We start from the raw sequence: 10,980 nt of genomic DNA, 5'->3' as shown, positions 1-10,980 counted from the left end.
AGCAGAAAACAGATGGGATATTCTAGCTGGGTCCTTGACGATAATAAGGGAGCTGTTTGGAAGGATATGGGGAGGGGTGAAGGAGACCAGCAGAGAGTGGTGGTGAGACCTGAGCCAGCAAGGGGGGTGCTGAAGGCCACCCTTGGGTTGTGGGGGAAGGAGAGAAAGCAGCGACCTGAGGTGTTGGCATGCAGGATATTGGCCCCCAAAAGTGTCCACGTCCAAATCCCCAGAACGTGTGACTATGTTACGTTACACAGGTTGTGGTACATCTTCTGCCTCTCTCTCTCTCTTCCTCTCTCTCTCTCACACACACACACACACATAAACACACACAATGACTCTGTTGTTCCCATGAAGGCAAACTCCATTCCTCTGAGTCAGAAACCCTCACCATGACTCAATCCTGGAGTGAGGGAAACAGGGAATTAACTGTCTTTTTTCCCCCAAGGTTCAAGTAGCAAGTAATCTTTTCAGGTCATTCATTGGCATCAGGACCAAAAGCTGATCAGGGGTTGGAAGCTGCCTTAGTCTGCTCAGGCTGCCATAACAGAACACCATAGACAGGGGCTCAAACAACAGAAATGTATTTTCTCACAGTTCTGGAGGCTGGAAGTCCCAGATTAAGGTGCCGATAGCTTTGGCTGCTGGTGTGAGCTCTCTTCCTGGCTTGTAGACATTGTCCTTCTCACTGTGTCCTCATGTGGCAGAGAGAGAAAGTGGCGGGCAGAGGGTGGGGGAGGGGAGCTCTCTGCTGTCTCCTCTTATATGGATACTAATCACCTTCATGACCTCATTTAACCCTAATTACTTCCTTACTCCAAATACAGTCACACTAGGGCTTAGCTAAGGCTTCCACATGTGAACTGGGGAGGGGGAACACAATTCAATCCACAGCAGAAGCCCTTTTATGGGATCCTACAGGCAACAGGCAAGAAAGTCAAGAACCCAGGCACACAGAGCAAGCAGAAAACCCAGATTCCTGGCCACAGAGGCCCCTCCTGCCTGGCCAGGAAGCCTTGTCAGTGCTTTACACTGCTGCCTGGACAGCCCGAGGCAGAGCACCCCACACTTCTGGCATCCCTGGACTCCGAACTGCTGCCCTTCCGTAACTGCCCACATCCTGCAGCGCCCTCCAGCACCGCACAATCAGAGATCAAGGAACTTGGCCTGGTCTGTGGCTAAACAGGAAAGCCAAGATTTTGATTCTAATGTAGACAGTGGAGGATATCAAGGATCAGAGTCTTCCAGTACAGGCGGAAGCCAATCTTAACACAGTCATGGTTTTATTCAGAGGCAAAATTACACTCTCGTGGGCATTGAAGAAGCAAGCTCTAGGCCCAGAGCGTCTGTACATGGATATGCTCTCTAGGAAGAGTCTCAGGTTGGGGGACCATGTATGAGATTTACAATCAGAGGCACGTCCATCCTTCTCCTCTGGTCCCCTGGGTGAAGATAGAATTTCCAAGCCCCCTGCTACCCACTGGGTGTGTCACTGGCATTGAATCTTGCTCACTCCCTCATTAACTGTACTCTACCCTCCTCCTCTGACTTGGCTGGAGAGGCCCATCCACAGAAGACAGAAAGGAAACTTTCCTCTTTCTGCATGACAGAGGATGCTTGCTTAGAGCTGTCCTTCAGGGGCAACAACAATGCCTCTTCACAGCTCTGACACTCCATCCTGGAAAAACAGACTCAACCCCCAAAAGTACCACAAATGAAGAACCAGAGACTGTCCCCTTTTCCTTGGAGCATCCTTACCTTGTGGGAATTAAGGATTTCACTCCCTAAAGTGACAGCCTGAAAATGTCAGCCCCAATGATTCCTATCTGCTCAGTGCTCTAACCCAAAGAGGTAAGAAAAACAGATCATAGTATTTTCAGGTGAGCAAACTAGGCTAAGAGAGACTGGTGGCTTGTCCAAAACACACAACCAGTGATCAGCAGAGCTGAGACTTGTACTCATCTCTTCTGACTTCACCCCGGGGTCTCTCCACGCTTCCAGCCTAGACCTGGGGAGCCTAAGTACTTGGGGAATTCTTCCAAGGGGAGGGAAGCAGGGACTCGCCTCTTCCCGGCCTTACTGAGCTCCATGAAATCTAGTAAAAAGTTTAAAATGTATTAATACTGCTTATTTTCTTTAAAGAACATTTGTCTAAAACTCATATGTATGGAATCCTTGTTATGGACTGAACTGTGTCCCCTCAAAACTTCCATGTTGAAGCCCTAGTCCCCAAAGCCACTGTGTGGTTGTATATTCAGATGGAAGATGAAGCATCACTGGGCCATAACAACGTTGCTGAACACAGAAAGTCAGGAGACCTGGTTCTGCCCCTAAATGCCTCAAGATCTAAGGGTGAGATAAGACAGCCTCTGCAAGGGCCTTTCAGCTCTAAAGTTGTGGTGTTAGGAAAGAGACCAATGGAAGGTTTTTAAAACATGCTAAACCCACTTCTTTTCACTTCCTCCCACTGCTCCATGAGAATGACATTCTCGAGGGACTGGGGAAGCATCCACGATGAGGCATTGATGGTGACAGAGGAGCTCCTGGAGGATATTACTGTAGCACCGAACCAGCCTTCAGCAAGAAGATAAAAGAGCCCTTTAGCAAGAAGAGTAACAGCTGCAAAATGTTGACGTGCTGGCAAATTCTTGACCAGCTGTCCCTGGGGCTGTGCACACAGACGGCAGCATAGCACAAGGGCACACGGTACACGTGGGATGCCTATTTATGCTGCAGGTAATAAGTTTCACACAGATTCACTCAATCGTCACAAAGATGCTGCAAAGTAGATAATATTTTTTAAATGCAGAAACAGATTGAGCGAGGATAAAAATAACTTGCCCAAGGTCACACAGCTAGGAAGTGGAGGCGTCTGTCTGGCTCAACTCATGTCTGCAGGGTCCCCCAAAAGAGTCCACCGTCCACTCAGCACGTGTTTCCCTGCTTGGAAATGAACTGAGAAATGTGAGCGTGGCTAACCGGCTTACACTTGCGGTCCTGCGCTGGCTCTGGGGCACCCTTCGAGGGGCGTGTCCTCCCGTTCTGGAGGTTCCCAGAGAGGAGGCGGCGCTCCTTAACAGGGCAGTTTGCCCAGTCTCCGGGCAGTGAGAAGGAGGGAGCGGCGCCGCGGGAGCCGGATGGAGACCAGCAGCCCGCGGCCCCCGGGCCCCAGCCCGGGCCCCACCCTGAGCCTGGATGCCCGCCTGGGCGTGGACACGCGCCTCTGGGCCAAGGTGCTGTTCACCGCGCTGTACTCGCTCATCTTCGCGCTGGGCACGGCGGGCAATGCGCTGTCCGTGCACGTGGTGCTGAAGGCGCGGGCCGCGCCCCCGGGGCGCCTGCGCTACCACGTGCTCAGCCTGGCCCTCTCCGCCCTGCTGCTGCTGCTGCTGGTCGGCATGCCCATGGAGCTTTACAACTTCGTGTGGTTCCACTACCCCTGGGTCTTCGGCGACCTGGGCTGCCGCGCTTACTACTTCTTGCGCGAGCTGTGCACCTACGCCACGGTGCTCAGCGTGGCCTGCCTGAGCGCCGAGCGCTGCCTGGCCGTGTGCCAGCCCCTGCGCGCCCGCAGCCTGCTGACGTTGCGCAGGACTCGCCGCCTGCTGTCGCTCGTCTGGGCCGCCTCGTTCGGCCTGGCCCTGCCCATGGCAGTCATCATGGGGCAAAAGCACGAGCTGGAGACGGCGGGCGGGGAGCCAGAGCCCGCCTCGCGCGTGTGCACCGTGCTGGTGAGCCGCACCACGCTGCAGATCTTCATCCAGGTAAGGGGGAGAGGCGACCGGACGACCTGTGTTTCCATCTCTAATACTCGCGACCAGCCAGACAGTTGGGTCTCATTGCCCCATTTTACGGAGGATTTGGGGAGAGACTTGGCTAAAGTGAAGCGTTAAGAGAAGTCCAGAAAAGAATGACATGTTGCCATTTGCAGCAACATGGATGGACCTAGAGAGTATCATCCTCAGCCAGACAGAGAAAGACAGGTATTATATGATTTCACTCATATGTGGCATCTAAAAAATAATACAAATGAATTGACATACGAAACAGAAATAGACTCACAGACATAGAAAACAAATTTATGGTTACCAAAGAAGAAAGGGAGTGGGGAGGGATAAGTTGGGAGTATGAGATTAACAGATACAAATTACTGTATTAAAATAGATGAGCAACAAGGATATACTGTATAGCATAGGGAAATATTTCAGTATCTTGTAATAACCTATAATGGAAAATAATCTGAAAAGATATGTATACACATAACTGAATTACTTTGCTGTATACCTCAAACTAATACCATACTGTAAATTAACTATATAAGAAAGAAAGAAAGAAAGAAAGAAAGAAAGAAAGAAAGAAAGAAAGAAAGAAAGAAAGAAGAAGGAAGGAAGGAAGGAAGGAAGGATGGAAGAAAAAGGAGAGAGGGAAAAGTCCAGATTTGAATTCAAAATTAACTCTGAAAGTCTGTTCTTCCTACTCTTGCAGGAGTGGTGACCAAACATGACTGGGTCTAAAATTACCTCAGGAGCTGGTAAAAATATAGATTGCTTGACCCACCCCAGGCTTCTGCTTTTTTATTATTACCAAAACAAGTCATCTTTAGCCCCCTGACAAGCTGGGAAGAACAACTAGTTTAATGGGATTTTAAGCCTGAATAAAAGAGAGGCCTGAATATTCAACATTAATGAAGGATTAAAAAAATACATATACTGACTGCAACCTTAACAAGAACATGGGAAAATGTGAAGTTAAACCCAATAAGAAAACATTCCACTTGCTTCAGAAGTTGCTTACTATGGTCCCTACAGGAAGAATGACTCAGAACTGGCTAGGTAGGATCCCCAATTTTTTAAAATCCACTTCCTATACCAGACATTTTGGCAACTTGTCAAATTCCTTACCCCAATCTGGACCTGATGATAAAGGAAACCAAACCAAAACAAAACAAAAAATACCAAAACCCATCAGCAGTAACCACACTAATGGAACTGGTCGTGCAGGGAATCAAGACAGCAGTCAGAATAAGGGAGCCCACTGACAACAGTGGGAGCTGCTCCTCTGAGCACTGCATCCGGTGGACTAACCATGACCTCAGACCTCAGCAGTCCAGCCCACCTGCCGCCTGCCCCAGCGCTGGACCAAGCACATCACAGCCACAGAGCAGCACAGGATGCTCACCCACCTCCCAGCATCCCAGCAGCCTCCATGCAGGTTCTGAGCTGCAGTGGAACTGCCCAGCAGAAGAGTCAGTGCACTGCTGCTCCTGCCCCAGGCCTGACTCCCCAGCTCCCTGCTGCACCCTGGGGTGTCCCTGGCAAAGAACCGGCAACCACAGGCCCAAAAGGCCTGGTAGTCAAGTTCCACCACTCTTCACAGACTAGGGTAGTGGTTTCCAGACCATACTTATGTTGGAGTTAGGCTTGAGAGAGAAAAAAGTGTCAGGCAATGTTTGTGTTGCAAATATGCTACTTGCAGAGTTTCCATGGGGCAGATGGACCCATGCAATAAAACACGGGAAGTGTTCGAGGGGCAAGCTTTTGATGTTATATGTAGTGAATTCCTTCAGTGTAACAGCATTATTTGACAAATGGTATAGGTAAAAAATGTTTAACCTGAGACATACAGTCTATGTTAACACAGCAAAATAACCAGACTCAAATTAAGATTATTTTGGTCCACTTTTCTTCTTGGGTCTTATCAGTGAGTTGATTCATTATCCATATTAATCAGTGCTTTTTGACCAAGGAAATTGCTCAAGGAGTTTTTGAAAGTAGAAAAAGCTGTACAGACATACTTCGTTTCATTATCCTTCACATTGTGTTCGTTACAAATTGAAGATTTGTGGCAACCCAGAGTTGAGGAAGTCTATCAGCACCATTTTTCCAACAGCATTTGTTCACTTCATGTCTGTATGTCACATTTTGGTAATTCTCAAAATATTTCAAACCCTCCTCCAGCAAAAAGATTATGACACTGAAGGCTCAGGTGATGGTTAGCATTTTTTAGCAGTATGGTGTTTTTAATTAATTTCGTAAATATGGTTTTGGTTTGTAGGGTTTTTTTTTCCATTTTAATTTCTTCTCCTCTGTTTTCTCAATTCTTTTTCTTTCTAGAATATTATTATGTAGATGGTGACCATCCGAACCTTCCCAAATTTTCTTCTCTCTTCTATTTTCATTGCTCTCTCTCTCTACTTTCTGAGAGTTTTCTCAACTTCGTCTCGTAAACCTGCGATCGCCCCTTCCTGCTGCTGAGACCCCTGGCCCTTGGGCACAGCCCAGTGACTGGAGCGTCGCCGAGCCTTGGTGCTACCACTGTAACCCTTGGAATTACCTTTTCCAGGTGAACGTGCTGGTGTCCTTCGTGCTCCCCTTGGCATTAACTGCCTTCCTAAATGGGGTCACCGTGAGCCACCTGGCAGCCCTCTGCTCCCAGGTGCCACCCCCTCCTGCCACAGGCAGTTCTGCCCCCGGTCGCCTGGAGCTAATGAGAGAGGAGAGGAAGACACTGTCCCTGGGGGGCCAGGCCAGCCTGGTGAGACACAAGCACTCCAGCCGCATCCGTGGCCTCCAGTACAGCATCCAGGTTCTCAGTTAAGTGCCCGGTAACGCCACCCTGAGAGGAAGGGCTGACTCCACGGCTGCCTCCCCCAGCCCCTGGCCACATGACCTTGGGCAAGTTACTGCCTCCCTCTAGGTCTCATTTTTCTCTATGCACTGGGGAATCACAGACTCACCAACAGGCTTCTGTCAGGTGGAGTGCTGTAATTACAGGGAAGAGCAGGAATTATGTACGTGAATCCCCCATCTGCGCCCGGGAGCAGTACACAAAGACAAGCAGGTGCCGGGCTACTTTTCAGGGAGTCTGGTCGTACAGGTGGACGTGAACAGCAGATGTAGTTAATGGCCTGCCGACCCGGAACTGCAGACTCAGACCAGCTGGGTGTCCAAATCCAGTTCTCCACTAACTCTCCACTTTTCCCTGAAACAACATTGATCTGTTTGGCTGTTTGTCTTTTAAGTATCTGGGCAAACTTGCCTTTGGTTTTAAATGGTAACTTTAACAGGCACAGGAAAGCAAAGGTCTCTCCAAGCACCTGCGGTAATCTAGGCACTCACTAAGACCTGGGAGGACTGAGTAAAAGCCCGGGTCTCTGATGTCATCAACGCCACAGTCTTGTGCGCAGGCTAGAATGTGAGAGCTCAGTGGAATGGGATGAGACAAGCAGCAAAGGCAGCACACAGAGGGCCTGGACTTGCTGCCACAGGCAACGGGCTGTCACTGACAGAGTCGGTGTCCAGGACTGACGGGGGACTTTCTCTTGAGATACAGTGCTCAGCAGTCTTTGGAGGGTGGGCTGTCCAGTGCCTCTCAAACTTCCGTGTGCATTAGGCTGATGTGGAGGGTCCACTGGGCCCCAGCCCAGAGATTCTGTGTGCCTGAGATTCTACTGTCTAACATGCTCCCAGTTGATGTGGATGCTTCTGGTCCACAGGCCACAGTGGACTGGAGGATGGGCAAGAGTAGAAGGAGGGAAGGGAAGGTTAGGGACAATGGGGCCAGCTAGGGGACTGCTGTCATAGTTCAGTGGAGGGAAGACAGGGGCCCTTGTGGGGGGGCGCAGTGGAGGTGAGGGGTAAGGATCGGAGAGGAGAGATCCTAGGGAGGAGCTTTTCAATACACTGGACCTTGAGGGTAACAGAAAAAGAAGATGACGCTCTGGCTTATGACCTGAGTGTCAGATGGATGGTTGTGCCGTCAGTCTATCAGAAAACGGGACAGAAGAGGGAGAGGCTTTATAAGGCAGAAGGACATTTAAGTTCTGCTGTCTCTGCAGTTTGACAACCAAGTGAGAATATGTAGCCCTGAGTTGGGAGTATATTCTGGTGGCCAGGAGGATATAGATGTTATAGAAGCTTCTAGAAACATGTCAGTGTACAGGTCACGATTAAAGTGGACAGGTTTGGGCTTGGGGACAGATCCAGATAAGGATGTTTCAGATAACCTCAAAGTCGCCTTCCAACCCTTAGACTCTAGGAACCAGTTCCCGGGAAATGCTGCTGTCACTTCAGACAGCTCCCTCCCTGGAGAGGGTGTAACTGAGCCCATGTTTGCTCTCTGTCCTGTCTCTCCCGACCTGTCTGCAGGGGCCATTGTGGCCGTGTATGTCGTCTGCTGGATGCCGTACCACGCCCGCAGGCTCATGTACTGCTACATCCCTGACGACAGCTGGACTGAGTGAGTGTGGGGAGGAGCCCAGCATATGGGGAGTGGCCACCGGGTGGGGCCTGGGCCTCCTCTGCTGTCCAGGGGGACCCCCAGTTGCTGGGCTCTCTGGAACTCTGGCCTCCATTCTAGCTAGTCCTGTGCAGTCTGTTACCTCAAAAGCTCCAGGCTTGGAGTGGGGAACAGCACACTATCTAGAAACCGCTCTGGCCTGGTAAGGCCATGTGCACAGTGGTCAGGGCTATGGGCTTCCTGGCTTTGGGATGGAGAGCAGCTTGCAGGCCGGGGAGCAGGGCTGCAGCCCTGTTATTACAAGGAGAGAGGGTGGATACTCAGAGCTGGGATTCCAGGAGTTAACCAAGGCCCCTTAGACAGAGACCAGACCCTGCACACGCTTTCTACGACACAACTGGACAACAGCGGAGAATCCATTATCTTCCTTTTGGAAATCCCTATGCCCTGACCATAAGCAAAAATCAGATATCTGAGAGGAGAGGGATCCCATGTAGCCCCCAAGGAAACAGTCAACAGATGCCTCCTTCTGGAGAGCTACTGGTACTCGGCCCCCAACACGTGCATAACCCTTTCCATGGCAACAGGGGGCGTGGCCTCTCAGAAAGACTTTCTCCTGTAGTAAACCCACATTTCTTCAATCCCACCTGCAGCACGAGGTTCCCGGTGTTGCAGTGGGCTGGACAAGGACCCTGTCAATCAGCAGGTGTGCCTTTCACTGTGCAGGGGACTGGGCCTGGAGCCAGGAGCAGGGACTCATAGACGCTGGGTGGGGGCCCCACCGAGGGCAGTTGGTAACAATGGGGCATTTCTTGAATTTACACTGAGCTTCCCCGTAGCAGAAAACAGGCCTGCCTCACCCCTGGCCTGGGGAGGAGAGGGGCACTCCCCAGCAGAGAGGGGAGGAGGCTCACCAGGCCTTCTGGGTTTCTCTTGCAGCAAGCTCTACGATTTCTATCACTACTTCTACATGGTGACAAACACGCTTTTCTACGTCAGCTCAGCGGTGACCCCTGTCCTGTACAATGCTGTGTCTTCCTCCTTCAGAAAGCTCTTCCTGGAAGCCCTCGGCTCCCTGTGTCCAGAGCACCACCGCATGGAGCCATTCTCCCCGGAAAGCCCAGAGCCCCGCCCCAGCTTCCGGCTCTGGGGCTCCCCCAGGAACCCCGGCCTGGATGACATCGAAGAATAAGCAGAATAACAATGACAGCCCAGGCGTCTAGCACTCAGACAAGCCATCTCACCACTAATAATTCACGCTGTGCGGTCAGGCGGGTCTACACGGACCCGCAGCCCCGCCCCTTACAGCCGTGTAACTGCAGGCGAGTCACTTACACCTGTTGGCCTCCGTCCCCTCACCTGTATGTGGAGACGGTTAATGCCCATCTCCCAGCGTTGTCTGAAGACTGAATGCCTAGCACGGTGCCTGGTGTATAATATAGACTATGTTTCACTGGCATTATTTCTGTGGTTCTTGCTGCTATCATCATCATCATCATCATCATCATCATCATCATCATCATCATCATTATTATCATTATTGCTGTTTTCTGCTCTCCTGAAAGTCCACCACCTTCTTCGGTAGTTTTATGCTCAAAGTTTGTAGGCTCAGATGCCCTTTGGAATTTCTGCTGAAGACAAAGCAACAGTGCCCAGAAGCTGGCGGCACTGTTAGGTCACATGAGCTGTAGTAAAATCCTGCAGCCTGTCCCAACGAGGGGGTGGCTGATCACAGCGACAGGAGTGTTCTGCAGGCTCTGGAAAGCCTGGGGTCACAAGCTTCCCTCTCTGGCCTGTGGCCTGTAAGTCTGCCTGACGTGAGGCAGCGGGGCAGCCCCTGGGATGACGTCAGCGCTGCCGGCTCTGAAGAGAAGGCCCGCAGCTGGCTCTGGGCAGCACCGTGTTAGAAAGAGCCACACTTCCATCCTCCCTGTCACCGCAGGCCTCAGTCCCGCTGTTTCTGCCCGGGGCCACGTGCCCCTGGGTACTGCCAGCCTTGCTCCTGAAGTCTTGTGAAGCCTGAGCCCTGAGAGAAAGGGTGATTTTTCCTACAAGCATCTAGAAGCAGTTGAGGCCACAGGTCTGTGAAGGGGCAGGAAGAGAAAAGTGGGGAGCAGAACTGAAGGACCAAGAAGAGGTTCTTTCTGATTAACCTTGTTGACATTTCCCTGAACTGTGTCCATCACCCACCTGGTCCCCAGTCCTGGAACCAACACATGCACACACACCCCATGCACACAGACACACCACACATGCCACATATCACATGCACACGTATCCCACTACACACTCACACACACACACACACACACACACACACACACACACACACACACCCTGGATGGGTGTCCTATTTGAGGTGAGAAGCCAGAACAGGCAGAGGATGACAGGAAAGGTGGCCAGGAGGAGGAAGGGCCATCTGGGTATGCAGCCTGGGGTGTGGTGCAGTGGCTTCTGTGTGACTGGGAGGTGACTGTGTCAGGCCCCCAGCCCCAGAGCCCTTGAGAAAAAGCCAGAGGCGATGACCGCATACTTCAGAGACAGCCTCCACAGAGCCCACCCACCTTGTCAGGGGGAGAAGGGCCCTGGGAAAGGAGCTGCGCAGCGCTGGTCTCAGGGACCTCCTGGGCGGCTCTGAGGCTCGGCCTTGAGATGGCCCCATGGACGGAGGAGGACGGGCTCCAGACGGGCAGGGGGATGCGGGGTGCCCCTCTCTGCCCTGAGTGGCTGGACCCTGGA

The 10,980-nt window shown here is 51.5% G+C and overlaps 1 protein-coding gene and 1 pseudogene across 2 annotated transcripts; both read left to right on the top strand.

Moving 5' to 3' along the window:
• The first annotated feature begins 2,116 nt into the window (after nucleotides 1-2,116).
• Nucleotides 2,117-10,157, top strand: NTSR2 (neurotensin receptor 2). 2 transcript variants are annotated; one of them, XM_032497043.1, is made up of 4 exons: nucleotides 2,117-3,767; nucleotides 6,346-6,588; nucleotides 8,151-8,241; nucleotides 9,181-9,368. In XM_032497043.1, the coding sequence occupies exons 1-4, from the start codon at nucleotides 3,141-3,143 to the stop codon at nucleotides 9,216-9,218; spliced, it is 999 nt and encodes a 332-aa protein (XP_032352934.1). In that variant the 5' UTR covers nucleotides 2,117-3,140; the 3' UTR covers nucleotides 9,219-9,368. The 2 variants fall into 2 exon arrangements, with proteins under 2 accessions (XP_032352934.1, XP_006191944.2); XM_006191882.3 differs by having other exon boundaries at nucleotides 2,125-3,767; nucleotides 6,346-6,595; nucleotides 9,181-10,157.
• Nucleotides 4,661-5,384, top strand: LOC116668853 (annotated as a pseudogene).
• Nucleotides 10,158-10,980: the final 823 nt, after the last annotated feature.

This window comes from Camelus ferus, chromosome 15, assembly GCF_009834535.1.
Source record: "Camelus ferus isolate YT-003-E chromosome 15, BCGSAC_Cfer_1.0, whole genome shotgun sequence".
Lineage (NCBI taxonomy): Eukaryota > Metazoa > Chordata > Mammalia > Artiodactyla > Camelidae > Camelus > Camelus ferus.
Note: the sequence above shows the minus strand (reverse complement) of the source record. Positions and strands in the feature narration are given on the sequence as shown.